This window comes from Rhinatrema bivittatum, chromosome 7 (assembly GCF_901001135.1).
Source record: "Rhinatrema bivittatum chromosome 7, aRhiBiv1.1, whole genome shotgun sequence".
Taxonomy (NCBI): Eukaryota; Metazoa; Chordata; class Amphibia; order Gymnophiona; family Rhinatrematidae; genus Rhinatrema; species Rhinatrema bivittatum.
Window position 1 is genome coordinate 265,680,955 of NC_042621.1, and position 19,621 is coordinate 265,700,575.

General features: G+C 42.5%; 1 protein-coding gene across 3 annotated transcripts in view; it reads left to right on the top strand.

Annotated features, from left to right (window-relative positions):
* LOC115095887 (prominin-1-A-like) overlaps nucleotides 1–14,088 on the top strand; it is a 156,930-nt gene extending 142,842 nt beyond the window's left edge. For all 3 annotated transcript variants that reach the window (XM_029610185.1, XM_029610184.1, XM_029610186.1), the window contains 6 exons: nucleotides 3,758–3,838; nucleotides 4,188–4,256; nucleotides 4,783–4,872; nucleotides 6,517–6,629; nucleotides 10,468–10,491; nucleotides 13,622–14,088. In XM_029610185.1, coding sequence (XP_029466045.1) covers nucleotides 3,758–3,838; nucleotides 4,188–4,256; nucleotides 4,783–4,872; nucleotides 6,517–6,629; nucleotides 10,468–10,491; nucleotides 13,622–13,673 — 429 coding nt within the window. In that variant the 3' untranslated portion in view covers nucleotides 13,674–14,088. The remainder of the gene's footprint in view (nucleotides 1–3,757; nucleotides 3,839–4,187; nucleotides 4,257–4,782; nucleotides 4,873–6,516; nucleotides 6,630–10,467; nucleotides 10,492–13,621) is intronic.
* Nucleotides 14,089–19,621: the final 5,533 nt, after the last annotated feature.

Genomic DNA, 19,621 nt, shown 5'->3' on the forward strand with positions numbered 1-19,621 from the left:
ATTGAAAAGTATGCTTCACAATACAGATCCCTGAGGCACTCCACTACCCACTCCCTTCCACTGAGAAAATTGTCCATTTAATCCTACTCTCTGTTTCCTGTCTTTTAGCCAGTTTGTAATCCACAAAAGGACATCGCCACCTATCCCATGACTTTTTACTTTTCCTAGAAGTCTCTCATGAGTAACTTTGTCAAATGTCTTCTGAAAATCCAAATACACTACATCTACCGGTTCACCTTTATCTACATGTTTATTAACTCCTTCAAAAAAGTGAAGCAGGTTTGTGAGGCAAGACTTGCCCTGGGTAAAGCCATGCTGACTTTGTTCCATTAAACCATTTCTTTCTATATGTTTTGTGATTTTGATATTTAGAACACTTTCCACTATTTTTCCTGACACTGAAGTCAGGCTAACTGGTCTGTAGTTTCCTGGATCGCCCCTGGAGCCCTTTTTAAATATTGGGGTTACATTATCCACCCTCCAGTCTTCAGGTACAATGGATGATTTTAATGATAGGTTACAAATTTTTACTAATAGGTCTGAAATTTCATTTTTGAGTTCCTACAGAACCCCGGGCAATTTATTACTCTTCAGTTTTTCAATTAGGCTTACCACATCTTCTAGGTTCACCGTGATTTGGTTTAGTCCATCTGAATCATTACCCATGAAAACCTTCTCCAGTACGGGTACCTTCCCAACATTCTCTTCAGTAAACACCGAAGCAAATAAATCATTAAATCTTTCCGCGATTGCCTTATCTTCTCTAAGTGCCCCTTTAACCCCTTGATCATCTAATGGTCCAACTGACTCCCTCACGGGCTTTCTGCTTCGAATATATTTTAAAACATTTTTACTGTGAGTTTTCTCTCTGCGGCCAACTTCTTTTCAAATTCTCTCTTAGCCTGTGTTATCAATGTCTTACATTTAACTTGCCAACGCTTATGCATTATCCTATTTTCTTCTGTTGGATCCTTCTTCCAATTTTTGAATGAAGATCTTTTGGCTAAAATAGCTTCTTTCACCTCCCCTTTTAACCATGCTGGTAATCGTTTTGCCTTCTTTCCACCTTTCTTAATGTGTGGAATACATCTGGACTGTGCTTCTAGGATGGTATTTTTTTAACAATGACCACGCCTCTTGCACACGTTTTACCTTGGTAGCTGCTCCTTTCAGTTTTTTTCTAACAATTTTTCTCATTTTATCAGTTAACTTTTTGAAAGTTTAGCACGAGAGCCGTGGATTTGCTTATTGTCCCCCTTCCAGTCATTAAATTCAAATTTGATCATATTATGATCTCTATTGCCAAGCAGCTCCACCACCATTACCTCTCTCACCAAATCCTGTGTTCCACTGAGAATTAGATCTAAAATTGCTCCCTCTCTTGTCTGTTCCTGAATCAATTGCTCCATTTATTCCATCCAGGAGCTTTATCTCTCTAGCATGTCCCGATGATACATTTACCTAGTCAATATTGAGGTAATTGAAATCTCCCATTATTACCACACTACCACTTTGGTTAGCTTCTCTAATTTCTCTTAGCATTTCACTGTCCATCTCATCATCTTGACCAGGTGGATGGTAGTATACTCCTATCACTACATCTTCCCCAACACACAAGGGATTTCTACCCATAAAGATTCGATTGTGCATTTAGTCTCATGCAGGATGTTTATCCTGTTGGACTCTATGCCATCCCAGACATAAAGCGCTATACCGCCTCCCACGTGCTCCTCTCTTGTCATTACGATATAATTTGTACCCCGGTATAGCACGGTCCCATTGGTTGTCCTCCTTCCACCATGTCTCTGAGATGCCAATTAAGTCTATATCATCATTCACTGCTGTACATTCTAATTCTCCCATCTTACTTCTTAGACTTCTGGCATTAGCATACAAACATTTCAAAGTTTGTTTTTTGTTTGCATTTTCATTCTGCTTTTTAATTGATAGGATAAGTTAGAAGTTTTTAGCTCAAGTGAGTTTTTAGTTACAGGCACTTGGACTACTTTTCTTATTATTGGAACCTCACTGTCAGGATGCCCTAATTCTAGTGCATCATTAGTATCCTCTGAAGATACCTCCCTCCGAATCATGTGCTGCTGAGCGACTGTCGGCTTTCCCCTTTGTTCTAGTTTAAAAGCTGCTCTATCTCCTTTATAAAGGTTAGCGCCAGCAGTCTGGTTCCACCCAGGTTAAGGTGGAGCCCATCCCTTCAGAAGAGACTTCCCCTTCCCCAAAAGGTTCCCCAGTTCTTATAAAACTGAATCCCTCTTCCTTGCACCATCGTCTCATCCACGCATTGAGACTCCGGAGCTCTGCCTGCCTCTGGGGACCTGCGCGTGGAACAGGGAGCATTTCAGAGAATGCTACCCTGGAGATTCTGGATTTAAGCTTTCTACCTAAGAGCCTAAATTTGGCTTCCAGAACCTCCCTCCCACATTTTCCTATGTCAGTGGTGCCCACATGTACCACGACAGCCGGCTCCTCCCCAGCACTGTCTAAAATCCTATGTAGGTTTGGATAAGTTCCTGGAGGAGAAGTCCTTAAATTGCTATTAATGGGATCTATTTATTGTCTGGGTACTTGCCAGTTACTTGTGACTTGGATTGGCCACTGTTGGAAACAGGATACTGGGCTTGATGGACCCTTGGTCTGACCCAGTATGGCATATCTTATGTTTATATTCCTAATCCTTTCTGCAGAATTAACCCCTAAGTAGCCATAGGAAGTTGAGGACCTTACATTATAGCACATGAAAGGAAAGAAGGGATTGTGTTATGACAAAGGCAGCTTAGGAAAAATAGCCAGAGGTGTTTAGGAAGTCCATTTTCCCTAATCTTGCTAGCATGGATCTATCCATGAAGTACTTCTTAGAGGACCATCATCTTTGAGGAGATGCCAATCTTCCACGTGTGTGTGTGTGTATGTATGTAGATATGTGTGTGTGTATGTGTGTTCTTCTGATATTTAGTGTTAAGCACTGATTAGGGAGTGGGATACAAGCACATATCACTTTTGAAGTACTCTTTTTATATCATAAACACATTTTTATTCCCTTAGAACAATTTCATCAACATACAAAAACATAATTTATATCTCTCAATGTTGATGAAATTGTTCTAAGGGAATAAAAATTTATATAATATGACTGACTAAAAGTAAAAAAAAAAATAAATTAAACTCAGTACACAGACTTCTCTTTCAAGATGTGTAAGTATGAGATGGAAGAGAGATGGTTATGCTGCTGAGGTGGGGAGGATGGGAGAAAGATGATTGTGCTAGGGAGGGGGGATGGGAGAGAGCTGATGGTTCTGCTGGGAAGAGGATTGGGGGTGGGAGAGAGATGATTGTGCCAGGTTTCAGGAGGCCCAGCACAGATTGATTTTGCCCTAGTACCTGTACCCACCCTAGGGTCAACCTTGCATGGTAAGGATAGCTCTTGCAGGACAAAACTGGAAGGGTGATTGAGTTGCTCAGTAATTGTCCAAAACAAATATATGCAAGTGTGAAGTGACAGAGTAAAGCAACCTTTGAACTGATTTGTTTGCTAAATGTCACTTGTGTAATTATTGTACATTGCACTGGTAGGGTTCCAGGCTGCTAAAATACGTGAACCTTCTGTTCCTTACTAGGCTACCAAGCAAGACTTCATTACTATTACCAATATGACCTTGGAAAGCAAACTCTGAAACTGTGTTTAATTTCTTGAATTCAGTGACAGAAAAACTTATAACATTTTTCTCCATTCCCATTTTAGTCATCTGTGAATTCCACCATTTTTCTGATGGAGAAAACTCAGAATATGATGAAGACGTCGGCCTCCCAGATTGTCAAGAATGTACGCCCTAGTCTTTCCTTCTAATTCTGTTTATTAATCAGTATCGGTTCTCAGTGATGTGGAGAGGGAGGCAGGATTTCCATCCCTACGTAACGTCTACTTGAATATTACCATTCCTTAGAAAATAATTTCGAAATGTAATGGGTATATAAAAAAAAAACACATCATGCAATAGGTTATTGTTAATAACTAGGAATACAAATTTAATTTAATGTTATCATGTTGGTCCTAATGGGAACAAGGGTTTGCTATTCCCATGTACTGCCATCTCACATAATACTGTCATAAATCCTGCCCCTATGTCTGCCTGTCTGATCTCTATAACTCCATCCTGCGTTTCCTCCTCTAGGAGAGCAAGGCTTTTCTGGACATTCTGCTGGGTTACTTTGATTCTTACATTGAATGGATAAAGACAATGGTAAAGAATTCTCCCATTTGTTGTCTTCTGTCCTTAGAGATATAATTGCATTAATTCTCTGTAGGTTCCTTGAAAGATATGATTTCCTAAAAAAATAAATAAATCTCAGAACACAGCAGCACTCGCTTTGATTTGTAAAGATTCACATAAGAGAATAAAGATCTTTATTTTGATGTTATTGGTATTGGTGTGAGTTTTGGAAACCAGCTGCTTGTATCCTCCAGTTTTCATAGCTTTCTGCACATTCTTGGCAAATAAGCAACCTCCAACCACCCTGCCATCATGCATCAGGTTCTTTCAGTAGAAATATTTACGTGGAGCTGTTGCATTGCAGGAACATTTGTTGTACAATTCCATGCCATTCCTTTGCTTATTTCTCTAGAGAGTACCATGAACCAGCTCCCCATGTGTGTGGGAGAGGGGGAAAGGAGCAGGCAGTGGGTTTTATTTTTAGTTTTGATAAAATCTAGGAACCGGATACTAAAGTAAAAGCTCTTTCTTTCATCTTTTTTTTTTTTTTTCTCAGCTGACAGAGAACATTGCTCGCTGTGCACCCCTTGCTGGGTTGCTGGATATGGCCCAGGTGGTGGTCTGTGATCATATTGTAAATTCCCTGGTAAGAAGACATTTGCAGTTGTATGCTTTCTGGTGAACCCTGACATGCAGGGCATTCACTGGTGGTAAGAAGAGAAGAAAGCAAGTGCACTACATCACAGGAATCTCCATGTGGCGTTTTACTCTGATGTATTAGCAGGTTATAGTGTGCCATGCTCTTGTAGCTGTTAGCATTCATGATGAGAATATTTATGTATAGAAATTTAACTTGCTTCTCTCTCAGTTAATGTCTCCAAATGGTTTGTGCATACTATGGGGCCGATGCAATACTGTCTGCTCAGCTGAGCGCACTGTATAACCCATAGACAGATGCGGGATAAATAGGCACTAATCCACCCCCTAATGCAATAGGGGGATTAGCGCCTATTTAACGTGCGTCTGATGCGGCGTGAATGAGAGAGCGCTCATCACATGCAAATGCATGTGAATGAGCTTATTACTCATTCACTCCACATGCAAAAAGATAAATGCGCGTCTCAGTTGCACATTTATCGCTCAGCTATTAACGCCTGCCTGGAGCAGGCGTTAATAGCTGAGCACATGTAAAAAGTATAGAAAAGCAGAAAAAACTGTTTTCTGTACTTATTTTTATTTTTATTTTTTTTTACTTTAAAAAAAGGACTCAGCAGACCGCCAAGTTATGAAGACCGACGCCGGTAAACTCGGCATCGGTTTTCATAACCTGCCTGTCTGCCAGTAATGAAAACGGCTGTAGAGTTTATTGGCGGTCATTTTCATTACTGGCAGACGGCCGGTTATGAAAACTGAAGCCGAGTTTACCAGCGTCGGTCTTCATAACCTGCAGCTGCGGCGGGTTGCGTTAGCAAGGAGACGCTAGGATCGCGCAAGTAACCCTAGCGCCTCCTTCTTAGCACGACCCCCTAATTTACCCTTGCGGGTGCCATGCGTGCATTAAGAAAGCGGGCGCTGAAAAGTCAGCGCCCGCTTTCCGCGAACATTATTGCATCGGCGCCTATGGTAGGAATGAATTTCACACTTGAGCCTGGGTATGATGGTGCGATCTCAAACTTTCAGAATTCCTGCTAGAGTTCTTTGTAATACATGCATACTTATGTATCTGCATGACCTGAAACATTCATAGTGAAGAAGAGTTTAAATATATTGGCCTTTAAGTTTTTAGACTCAGAATTCCCCAAGGATAAAGGGTAATGCATTAACATATAGTGGCCCCTGCATGGCACCTACTCCAAGGCTGTTCCTATAGGCACAGTCTTCTGCATATGCCATCCCAGTCCAGTTGTGGAAATGACCGAATATCAGAGACAGAGTATTGTCACGATAAGCACTGGGAGTAGATGCATCCTAAAAAAGAAATATATTTTGATTCAAATAGTGTTTGATAATCAGTGATAAAGGAAGGAATACAAAAACATTGAAAAAGTGGGCTAAGCTATGACCAAATGTGTTGCCGAAGGTTGTTTTTTTGTTTGGTTTTTTTTGTTTTTTTAATTGTATGCTTCAGGTTGATGCCAATATTTATGGCTAAAGCATGAGAAATTTAAAAAAATAAATAAAAGAAACTACTAGAATGAGCTTTATAATTTATACTAGTTACTTTTGCCAAAAGGTTATATAACAACCTACTATTCTTTTATTTCTTCTTCCTGATGCCGCCACCTCCAAGAATGCATTTTGGTTCAGTCTGGGCTGGTGTGTCATCTTCTTTATTCCTAGCATCATATTGGCAGTGAAATTGGCTAAGTACTACCGGCGGATGACAGTGGAAGATGTTTATGAGTAAGAAACATTTATTGTGTCGATGTATTTAGGTGGCTGAAGAGTTTTTGATACATTGAAGCAGGGGTAGACGTACTATGCTTTTTTTCTTATAGACATAACATGGTAAAAACTCTTTAGTACCACATCTTAGACATCTGTTTGTTCTGGTACAGCCTTGCTCTCTGTCTTTCTTTCTTTCTCCTCTCCTGTAGAAGAAGAAAACTTAAGAGGTCAATATTTAGTGACATTGAGAGTGGTATATTTATCTGGGGAAAGTTATGTGCATAACTTGTCTCAGATATTCAGTAGGACTTGCACGCACAAGCCTCTCACTGAATATATTCAGATAGAGTTATACACATAAGCTTATCTGGGCAAAGTTAGGACTGTAAATATACCTGGGTAAAGGTAAGGCCTACACACAGAATGTTTCCAATGATGCCCCCCCCCCCCCCTTTTTTTTCTTTTTTTTAATGGATAAATTCTGTGTGCACAAAATTTGTGCATTTGATGGGGGGGAAATATTTAAAGCTTGATTCTCGTGCATGTAACACAAAATGGGGTAGATTTTATAAAAGTACGCTGGATTTTATAAGATACGTGCGTAGCCGCGCGTATCTTATAAAATCCGGGGTCGGCACGCGCAAGGGGGGTGCACATTTGTGCAACTTGTGTGCGCAGAGCCCTGCGCGCGCTGCCCGTTCCCTCCGAGGCCGCTCCCGAAATCAGAGCGGCCTCGGAGGGAACTTTTTTTCTAACTACCCCCCCGGCCCTATTTAGACCTCCCCCCTACCTTTATCGGAGAAGTTACTACTGCCTCTGGGCTGTAGTAACTTACGCTCTCCGGTGCGGCAGGCCCCGATACAGGCCGCTGTGTCGGTGCACTCGGACACGCCCCCGATTCCTAACTGCGCCCCCTGGCCACGCCCCTGATCGCCCCTTCTTGCAAGCCCCGGGACTTACGCACGTCCCGGGGCTTGCGCGCACCGCCGAGCCTATGCAAAATAGGCTCGGCACGCATAGGGGGGGTTTGGGGTAGGTTTTCGGAGCGCGTACCCCTTTGAAAATCTACCCCAATATGCTGTGCACAAAAGCTTTAACTATTAACTTCAGTGTCCCTAATATTTATCTCCTGGATATATTTTGTGTTCTATTACACTTATACCTCACTTAGCAATTTGAAAGGATCATCCAAAGTGGTTTAAGGCAGATTAAAAATATTTCATAAATTACAAAATATTTCAAAATCACAAAATCAATACTTCCACTCCAAAAATTAATGATCTTAATCACCACAATTGTCAAAGTTGGATCTTATAGCTTTTTTTGAAAATTTTTTTTAAAAGATATTAATGTGGAGGTAAAGACCTCAGAGCAATAGCAAGTCAAGTCCAAATAACTTAAGGACTTACTGCATGCATTCCAGTCATCGGTCATAAAAACCTCCGACCTTCCTCTTATGCAAAATCAAAAGTTATTTTTGTAAGATTTTATATATGTAAAAAACTTAGCTCATGACATTATCCATTCTGGTCCACAAATTCTATTTATATTACTGATATTGGCGGCCACCGTTTCACCGACAAGACTTTATCAGGGCACCAATCTAAAAAAATCACTTGCGTTAGAAAAATATCATCACTTGCAACTCAAAATCATAACATAATTCTCTCTTACTCACTGAATCAAAACATCCAACAGCATCTTATTTCAGTAGCTCAGCGTTCTCACTTCAGTTTGATAGACAAAAAACACTGGCGCATGTGCAGTAAACTTAAACACAGTCACTGCTACAGACATGCAAAACGCTACCGTCAAAGACTGCAGTATACGTTCCTTCACTTGTTAATGCATCAATTATTCATTGCTAATTAATAAATACGAGCATGTCAACCTCATTGCTGATGGCAAGGAGGAGGCAGACGTAAATACCGTTGTGCGTGTGCACAACAATTTGTTTTGCAATATTATTTACAAAACAATCAGAACCCATGCACACACTTGAGACAGATTTACAGGAGAGAACTCCATTCGAATGCAGCATTCAAACCGTGAGGTTCCAGACTGTGCAAACAGTAAATCAAGCGTTGTTCTAATCGTAGTAATAATTTTTCACGATCGCCCCCCCCCCCCTAATGTGTGGCTTAACTTGATTGATGACAAAGCATCTGAGACTGCATAGGTTCTGATTGTTTTGTAGATAATATTGCAAAAAGAAACCTCCATACCCACGTTTGAGCCCTCGCATCCCTCCCTCCCCATTCTCGATATGTCCTGAAAACACAAAAACACACACACATACATATTCTGTCTCACAAGGCTGGAAAAAACAATTCAAGGATGGGGGTTATGATATATTTAGTTGGAGGGAGAAAAGTCTAGAGGAAATCCATCTGTTCAATAAGGGTGATAAGATACAAGTGCAAGATGGGTCCCAAACAAGAAAGAGATCTCGGGGGTGATAGTATCTGATGATACCAAGGTTGCAAAACAAGGTAGTGTCCAGAATCAGTGCAATAATAGGCTGCCTGTGGAGATATACAGATGGATGATGCTCAAAGGGGGTAGATTCAGGAGTAAAATTAGAAAACATCTCTTCTTAAAAAGGGTTGAGGATGCATAGAAAGTCTTTCAGTGAAGGCAAAAACAGTAACAAAATTCAGAATCTCTTTTGTAATCCATCTTGTGCCTTTCTAGGAAAAAGCAAAATATCAAAATGGAAACCAAAAAGCATGAGAGAGGCACAAACCTAGTTACGAAAAAGTGGAGGGAAAGCCAGACATCAACTGGGGTCTGTGGAATTGTAGTAGGAAGTAAATTTAGGTGCCTTATGTTTCTTATCTCTCATGTTCATATGTTTCTGTCTTGTGACACACACACAAGACAGTGGAAAGAGGTGGGGAAGTGACAGGATAAAAGCAAAGGTTGGGGTCTAGGTGCTGAAATAGGTATCAATTAACATACAACAGCAGCAGGCATTGGTACTCTCTTGGATATAACCAAGGAGAAGTGGCAGGTTCCCTAGCATGGGCTGCAGACTGACGTAGCTACACTTCTCAACTAAGGACAAAAAGGAAAGATGTGATTTTTCTTCCAGGCAGTCAAGCTTGTATGGCTGACAGCTGGGAGATACCCTTGGTACAGTCTTGGGGGGGCGAGGGAGTGAAGGCTAGGAAGGGTGTTGACCAGAACTAGAACAATATAGGTAGTCAAGCTTGTATGGAAGACAGCTGGGGGATATCCTTAGGTAGAACAGTCTAGGCGAGGGCAGATGGGCAGACTGAGTGGTCTAGATGGCTCCTGCTTGCCAGACCTATGATGTTAGTATGGTGTGTATGTTATGCCCAGCAAAAGCTCCAAGCTTGGCTTCTGATCTCTGCAGAGCTGGAGTTATCCTGGCATTGTCGTATTGCACAGTAGCAATAAAATGCATGAAACATAAAGTTGAACTTGCAGTGGGGGCTTGTGTGTGTGCGTGTCTGGTGATCGAACAATGAAAAATAAATTAGGAGACCAGGGATGGCAAAGGGTAACTGAGAAGGAAGATAAAGTGGACGTGGAAGAGTCCAGGGAGGGAGGGGAAATTGGAGGAGGAAGGGTGAGGAGGAGTACATGGCAGTGGGAATGGAGAAAGGAAAGGGGAGAGGGCAAATGGAGGGGGGATATTGCTTGTCGTACCACCCGCTGCCTGTAAACCTGTAAAAAAAAACCCTTTTCCTTTTTATTGTACGTTTTGATTTGGGTCTTTAGTATTTTAAAAGAATTTTGATCTGGATGAGTAAGCAACAGTGCAAAACAACTTACAAATACTAATTTCTTAAAAGTGATATCAGCTCTTTGTTTTTTTTCCTTTCAGGGAAAGCGCTATCCCGATGGCGAGGTATGTGTCTTCTCGTGTATGCTTTTTCATACTCTGTAATTCTCTGGAACAGTGTTTCCCATCCTTTAGGAGAGCAGTGGGAAAGATCGCGGGGCGGGGTGAGTCGATAGCTTTAGAAGTGTGCCTAGTGCTTAGCTTTGGAGACCATGGGTTATCTGAGATTTAGCTTTCGTAAAGCAGTATTGTCTAGAGATGTGAATCGGAACCGGAATTGGTTCTGATTCTGGTTCAGATTCACATCGTGTTTTTTTTTTCGTCCGGCCCGATTGCGGTTTTGTTTATCGGCTGCACCCGAACCGATAAACAAAAAACCCACCCGCGCCATTTTTAAAGATGGTGCCGGCCATCCAGTGCTCCTACCATGTGACAGGGGCTGGCCAATGGCACGGATACCCTGTCACATGGTAAGGGCAAAGGCCATCGGCACCATTTTTATTAGTGGCAGCCGACGGCCCGGGAGAGGGAGATCGCTCCTGGGACCCCCACTGGACCACCAGGTACCTGTAAAAAGGTTTTGGGGGGGTCAGGAGGGTGGGGGAAGCTAAGGGATTAGTTTTAAAGGGTCGGGGTGGGTTTAGGGGTTATTTTTGTGTGCCGTTTTTCCCGCCCTCCCCCAAAAGGATAAGAGAACCCCCACGAACAATTTCTTGGGGTTTTCCTATCAGTTTCGGGGAGCCCCCGATTTCTGACAATTTTGAAAATATTGTACAATATTTTCAATCGTCAGAAGCCCAATTCACATCCCTAGTATTGTCTCCATTGAGAGGCACATTTTGCTCAGAGTATGAGAATATCTTTTAATGCAGTAAATGAGAACCATGGGGGGACATCCTTTTTTTTTTTTTTTTTTTTTTTTTTTCTTAAAGTTGTTTCATTTTTTTAATTATCCAAGCTTAATTCTGAGCTGAGATAATGGCTCGTGGGCCACCTATTTCCATCACCTTCCTTTCCCCCCTAAGTTATAATGGCCTGAGTGGTTATTTAGAGGTGCCACCAAAACGGTGGTCAAGGACATGACGAGGAGAGGGAGATTAGGGGCCAACTGGCAGTCTACACAATTCAAAATACAAAAGAAGTAATAGCATATTCATTCTGGTTCTTATTAGCAAAATAGTTATGTAGATCAAGGAGAAGGTGCAGCAAATATGAAATGTCGCCCACCAAGTTGAGAGAGATTTATTCATGTGGCTGCACAAAATCTTCAGCCTCAAAGGAAAAGCTTTTATCATCAGAGGTTGCCAGGTGGTAACAGAGGGAGATACACCGTGGTTTCACAGCAAAGCTCTCTCAAGGGGACTACTACAGACATCACATGTTATTGTTCTAAGTTCTTATCCTTTTTGTTCACATCCTGTTAATTGTAAACCGACATGATGCGACTCCCATCGCGAATGCCGGTATATAAAAAGTAAAAAATAAATAAAATAAATTAGCATAAATATTAACACGCTTCAATGGCTAGACAGGCAGTGCTGTCTCAATAGCTCATCAGGCAAAGCAGTCTCAGGGAGGCAACTATAGGTGGCATTTAGCATAAATGCTTGGAAACTGTCAATGGCTAAACAGGCAGCAATCAACAAAATACTTAGCCATTTGATACCTGAGAAAATAGTTTTATCCATACTATTCCCGAATGTTTCTAACAGAGTGTACAGGTCATAGCCTTATATTTCTCATAAGAAACAACCCCATTATCTCCACTTAAAAAGTAACAAAAGGTATCTAAAAGAAAAAAGAATGAGAACATTAAAAAAAAAAAAATACAATACTCAGAGCTACCACCCTACCTGTCATGGGAGCGCTTACTGATAAAAACCAGGATTTTAATTGCTTTCTAAAAGAAAGAGGTACTTTTTTGCAAAGGAGCTGAGTTCCTGAACATAGGAGCGATCCAGCTGAACACCAATTTAGCCATCAAATGTGGAGAAATAGACAGCAGAGCTTGCTGTGAAGAACGAAGGGTTCTGGTGGGCGGGAATGGTATTCATGTGTCTGTCAGATACATCAGACTCGTTTTCACCGAGGCATTTTTTAAACATTCTTTAATTTAATGCCCCACGTCACCGGGAGCCAGTGCGGATGTTCCAGGATTGGGACTATAATTTGGTCTCTGAGTTTGGCCTCCGTTATAATCCTTGCCGCTGTATTCAGGAGGAGATGGAGCCTTTTAAAGCTCTCTGGGGTTAGCCTTGATAAAAGGGGGTTAGAGCAGTTCATTCTAAGGACAACGAGGGCATGAGTTAGGCATAGCTTAATGTGCTCTCGACTTGTATAGGCAGATAAAATCCTGTGGTCTTACGTCTATGTCTACCATTACAAAAAGGGCAGCAGACGAATTGACTCTGACGGATTAGGTTTTAACATGTCGGAACCAAGCCAGTTTGCACATCCTCTAGAGAGGCATTTAGCCTGGAGACTGCCAGAACTTGATCCTCATCCAATCTGATGTATAATTAGAGGTCATCTGCATAGACGTAGTACACAAGGCCATGACTGGTGATGAGCTCAATCGGGGGGGGGGGGGGAAAGAAAATGTTAAAGAGAACTGGGGACAGTAAAGACCCCTGCGGGTCGCAGCAAGTGAGCGTATGAAACGCAGGACATTTTGTTATCCCGTTTGACAAAGCAGGATCTCTCACCTTTTCTATTAAACGTAGTGCGTTTTTTCCCTGCTGTATTCCGTTTATAGAACTGGTCTGATAAAATCGTATTTACAGCTCAGCTGAGGGTGGCAACAGTGCCCCCCCCCCAGACTTCATATTTTCTTTTCTGTCAGTAAGCCACACCTTTCCCGTCTCCACCTCTCGTATTTTCACCTCTTGCTCCAAAGGTGGCATGGAGATTTTTCTCTGTTTCCATATGATATTTTGGGGTGGGTGAGTGATGAGTGGCTGATTATACTTGCCTTAATGTTTTCTACCATTATGGAAAAGAGTGATCTGCTTTTTAACAGACCATAGACAGTGTCTCTCTCATTGTGCTCAAAATAGGATAAAAGAAGCAGCAGCAGTCGCAGGAGGAGAACGTACTAATGCGTTTGTTTCATGTTTTACCGGTGCGATATGTATTCTATACAGGAACATCGGTATATAAAAATAAAAAGTAAATAAATAAATGTTTTATCTTACAGGCTTCCAACTTCAGGTCAACATTTCATTCCTCGGGCTGGATTAAAAAGCTAAAATCCAAGATGCGTGACGAGGACAGCAGGAGGATTTATTATAGGGGGGTGTATTTGAAGTTTATGAAATATCTTACACAGCAAGAAGGACCAAGGAAAGATTTTTGGTTCATTTTTTTTTCCATTTTAAACCTTGAATCTAGGCTATAGTGGTAAATCATACGAGAGATACCATTGGGAACCATTTGATGAATAATGTGAAGAACCAGTCATGGCTCCTTTCCTAAGAAACCAGTATTTCACTGGATACCATGTGCCTTGCTCTACTGCTGATTTCCGAAATGGGCTGGTGTAGTGCAGCAAACCAAAATATGATTGGCTGCATAAAAATTAAAAAAAAAAAACAACTTTCAGAGTCCAGTTGCAAAATGTGAAAATACAGTACATATAACATTTTTTAAAAATGTTCTTGAAGAGTGCAGTGTGTTTATGTGAGAAATTATTGATGAGGGAAAATTATTCCATTCAGTGATTGTATTAGTTTGAATAACATATTCCATTTCTTGGACCATTGTTACCTCAGTAGGCCATGCAGTCTGTTAGTTAATCTCAGCTTGGTACACCATACATTTAAATGTTAATTATATGTCTGTAAATAAGCACTGCATTCTGTACCTGTACTGTCTGCATTTGTCTACAGCAAGAAGATCCATAATACTACATAAAACCTATATTTTATCCTTTTGCTTTATCCAGTTGGGTTTGACAGTGAGGAATGCTTTAGCTAAAGTATCTGTAACCGGTCCCCCTGTTTGTTTGGTGCTTTTTCCGTCACTAAGGGATAGTACGGGTCCGGGTTCAGTCCAGACGGGGAGGAAGAATAATCTCCCGGGGCCCCTAGCTTGTCTATCCATTCTTCCCTCTCAATGCTCACAGTGGAGGTAGAGGACCTCAGCACGTGCCAAACAGTCTAGAGAAGGACCAGTGAAGGCAATAACAGCAACAAGGGTATATACATGGATTCACAGTAATGTCCAGCCTTACTGTTCAACCACTAAAATGGATAGGAAAATCAAGAAAAAAATACTCTCTGGAGTCCAAGAATGGTGTTCAAATAAAATAGTCTTTACTGTAACTTAAAAAAGATAATCCAGGCCACAATACCAAAAAATCAAGAATAACATAAAAAATTAATAGCAATGAAGATTGTTACCTCTCTTCTCACATTTCTTGGACCATTATCCATGGAGGAAAAACTACTCCCCTTGCAATGTGGGAAAACTGGAATGGGCTTCCAGCATAAAGTCAATCACCAAATAGAAGAAAATCCCCAACCACAAAAACTGCAGGACAACTGTCCCCACGTACATAAAACATCCAACTTCAATTGGTCCAAATTTTAACTTTTCTTCAAACTGGAAAAAAAAAACTGTATCACACTGTCTCAATGGGGTATAGCCCTTTGAGTCCTTATATCAAAATCTCTTACCCTTCCTTCAGGTCGCTCAGGCAACCAGACCCTTGCCCCAATCCTCTGGGATAGTGGGGGTATGCCATGCCCTTCAAATTGGTTGTTAAAGTCCAAAATATCTTTTATCCAAAAGTCCTTCAATAGCAAAATGCAAAAATGATGAGCAAAGGTCCATCCAAAAGGTATTCAACTATTGTCCTTTCTGACCCTAATCACCTCTGTCCTCATAGATCCTGAGGGGATCCAAAGCTCTGCTAGACAGTGTAAAACCTGAAGAAATCACTTACTCTCCTTTCCACTACTACCTTCAATCCACTGCTTCCTTGAGATTCTGAAGAAATCTCTATCTCCAGCTCTCTACCCTCTCTTCGCTCCTTCTTCCCACTGAAGTTCTGAGCATGCTCCTGGGAAATATATACCTACGATGCCATACCCCCAAAACGTTGGTTATATGATCGGATTAGCTATTCCCCCCCCCATTCAGTAACGCGCGCCCCGACTATCGCCTTTTTAACCTGCAGTTTAGCCGCGAATTTAACCTGCTAATTTACTGCCTACCTCTACCGCTGCGATAGAGGCAGGGGTAAGGGTAGACGGCAAACTTTCCCCCAAAAGAAAACCTAAAAACCTAAAATCCCCTCCTCCCGAAGCAACTGGACATGTAAAATATGTAAAACCTAAAATCCCCTCCTCCCGAAGCAACTGGACATGTAAAATATGTAAAACCTAAAACCCCCTCCTCCCGAAGCGACTCGACATGTAAAATATGTGAATAAGTGTAACCAACTTACTTTTTGTTTCTTTTTCAGCCCTTTCAGCTTTCTCTGCCGTCCTCCGGAAGGGGCAGCCGGCGGCAAAAGCGGCTTCCAGCGGCCCCCGCTGGCGAAGACGGACAAACGCACGCCCGTAGTGCACGGGTGCTCTAGCCAGCGAAGCGTACGCCGTGACGTCATGCGCTTCGCTGGCTAGAGCGCCCAAATTGACGGGCGCTCAAGCCAATGAAAGCACATGAACGCGCGTGCGTGACGTCACGGCGTACGTCACGCACGCCCGTCCATGTGCTTTCGCTGGCTTGATCGCCCGTGCACTACGGGCATGCGTTCGTCCGTCTTCGCCGGCGGGGGCCGCTGGAAGCCGCTTTCGCCGCCGGCTGCCCCCTCCGGAGGACGTCCGAGAAGGCTGAAAGGGCTGAAAAAGAAACAAAAAGTAAGTTGGTTACACTTATTCACATATTTTACATGTCGAGTCGCTTCGGGAGGAGGGGGTTTTAGGTTTTTAGGTTTTACATATTTTACATGTCCAGTCGCTTCGGGAGGAGGGGATTTTAGGTTTTTAGGTTTTCTTTGGTTAAAGTTGGGATCCACTTCCTGGTGCCTGTCATTTCAAATGTCATTTGAAATGACATTTGAAATGACAGGTACCAGCGCACCCAGGATACTGTATAGGCGCTGTATAAAGCTCCTATACAGTAAAATGGATTGCGCTTCATGGACATGCGTTGGACGCGGCTTGAATTTGCATGCGATTTTAATACAGTATCGAGTAGTAGGCGAGCCGGACTGTGCGTGCGGCAAACGCGGGTGCGCCCGGCACTAAAGCAGCTCTTCCTACCGTTCCTTACTGTATCGGCCTGTATATTTGATAGCAAGTCTTTAAAAAAAATCATTTTTATTTTTGATTCTGGCAGTCCTAGTGCTGAGTCTTTTGCTGTTGCCTGAATTTCTGATCAGCAGTAATGGAAGAAACTCTCCATGACTTTTTCCAAGACGTCAACACCACACAATGAGGTCTCTCTCTTTGTACATGCTCAAGATTAGATCCATTCTTCATTGTGTTTTAGCAAAAAGTTACAGATGGGAGGTCCAAAAGGTTTTGCGCCCCAGTGAGCTGAAGTAGCAGGGCGGTGACCCCCATGCTATACAGGTTCTCAGCCAAAAGACCAAGAAGAGACCATCCTCAGCAGAGACCTTCGATTTGATTTTATCCAAAAGGAATGAGTAGATGATTCCCTGTACTGACCTTTAAAGGCCACAGATTCAATATCTCACAGCCTATGGATTTTTGAAGATTTGGGGAGAGTAAGGCAAATCTAGCTAAACTGTAACAGTTGATTTTTTTTTCTAATGTTGATGATCTATCAGAAGGACAAAACAATTTAACTTTTGTATTATGCTTGCCCATAATGGCTTTCATCATGTTCTTTGCTTCCCGGGCTATCTTAACCAATACTGCCAGTTTGCTGTAATAGCTGAGAGTTAGATTCTGTGAGAATGTTTAGAAAATTCTGCAGCACAGTTTTCAGGATTCAGTGGCAAATCTTTGGCACATTTACATATAACTATATATGCAAAAAGCACATTTTTATCCACATGTTATTTATGTGTGTGTTTGGCAGGTGAGTACATGCAGTGGCCCCAAGGTTTCAGTATACCACATTAGGGGCTGCAATAGCAGCATTAACCATGAGGTGTCAGTATTACAGCAGAGGCTGCAGCTGGGGGAAAATTTGCTGACAGTGTGGGGGGGGGGGGGGCGGGGCGGGAGGATGTTCTGGAAAACAAAGGTGCTCATACCTTCTTTGGGATGGAATGGAAAGGGGCAAGCAGCTAGGGCTTCATCTACTGGAATTGGCCACAGAGCCATTGAACTGATAGCATTGCAAATATTGTACCTAACCTTAGAACACCAATACATCCCCTACTGGGGGAAAAAGACAAGCTGGACTACTATAAATCACTATACAAAAAATACACATTAGCAGAATACCTTATCTTGATAACACTGCTGAACATAAAAAGGCCTGCAATGATCAAGGTTTTCAAAATTCTGTCCCAAGAATACACACTGGAGTGATTTGAAAATCTACAGTTCCTGTGATGTTCATTTAGCAGAAAAAGTAAGAGTAGTGAGTTTCTTGGACAATGACAGAATGATATTTGTCCTGGATAAATGTACTAAGGCAACTTTCCTTAAAGGAAGATTGCAATATAAAGGAACTAGAGCAGAAATATGTATATAAATATTGTCATGGTTTTGCTTGCCCTAATACTGTCCGCTATGACACTTCCCACCAGCAGAGGCCTCCAGTGAACTTTGTTCCTAACTACCTGAGTCATCTCCTCTCTGGCCACCTGATTCAGCTTGTAGTGCAGCCTCCTCTTCACCAGGGGGCCTCAGCAAGCTTCATCTCCAGCCTTGCCAAGCTCCCCCTTGCTCCTTGCACCACACCCAAGCTCCAGCCCCATTTAACCCTGCCTTGCTAGAGCCTAGATGCTTCAATATGGAGTCTACCTTGGCTCTCTGATCTGGCCGCTCTTGCTCCATGCCTTGGTGGCCTCTGGTCCTTTTTGTATCTTGATCCTTGTCTTGTGACCTATGTAAGCCTCGCGTTGCCTTGTGGTACAGCCTGGCCTTCTGTTTCCTTGGACCTTGCTCTGTGGCCTATGTGGGCCTTACTTCACCTTGTGGCCTCCAGGCCTGCTCTTACCTTAGACCTTGCTCTGTGGCTTACTCAGGCCTCTCCTTGCCTAGTGGCCTCCATGCTTCTGTACCACTGCCTTTAGGCCTCAGTGTTCTTTGTTTTGTTTGTCTAGGTCTTGTTCTGCTCTGTCTTGTCTAGCCCTGCCCAATCCAGTTCCTAGTATCCATTTCCTCCCTTGCTATTGCCTTGCCTTGCCCCATTCTGTATCCATTCTCAGTATCTACTCAGTATCTGACCCAAGCCTATATCTGTATCCAGTACCTACTTAGTGTCCTGATCAAGCCTTTGTGTGTATCCAGTCCTCGTCTTTGGTTAGTATCCTGCCCAGTCTTGTCCAGCCTGCTCCAATATCCAATCCTCAGCTCCCTTCCTTTTCCATAGCCTGACCCCTGCTTCCAGTCTGTCTCTGTCCAGCCTGTGCCAGACCTCATTTCTAGCTTGTGCCTGTCCAGCCTTGTCCAGCTTCTTCCAGCTAAGCCTTATTAGTCCCCAGAACAGTAGAATCCAAGGGCTCAACTTGTGGGGGAGGGAGTTGGCTAGGCAGAAGACCAGCCCACCTTCCAGCCGTGACCAGTCATGATGTTCTGCCACTGAAGCCAAGCCCTAATGGCCCCCAGAACCTAAAGACTCCACCTTCATGGGAGGGGCCTGGCTAGAGAGAAGACCAGTCCTTGTCCAGTCCTGTACCATACCTGTGAGGGTATGAATCCTAACCCCAGCCAGGCACCCCATGACAAATATAGTGGAGGAAGGTGGAAAAATTCATCATAAAATGCTGAGAGAAAAGTTCAGTAAAGAATACCATACCCGAGTGAAGTTGATATTGAAGAGTGCTCCACCGGAGTGCACTGTACTGTATCAGCCTGTATATTGGCTGCCACTGATCTGAGTAAGAAGAATTTCCAAGTGCACCTTGATATGTAGCCAATACAATAACGACAGAGACTGTATGTTTCTCAGAATTAAAATTTTTATTCTTATCTACATGAGGAAGTCAGCTCTTCAAGTTGCAGAGTCCGACTTAATCAGGTATCCAATTGACTTCACTTAAATATAA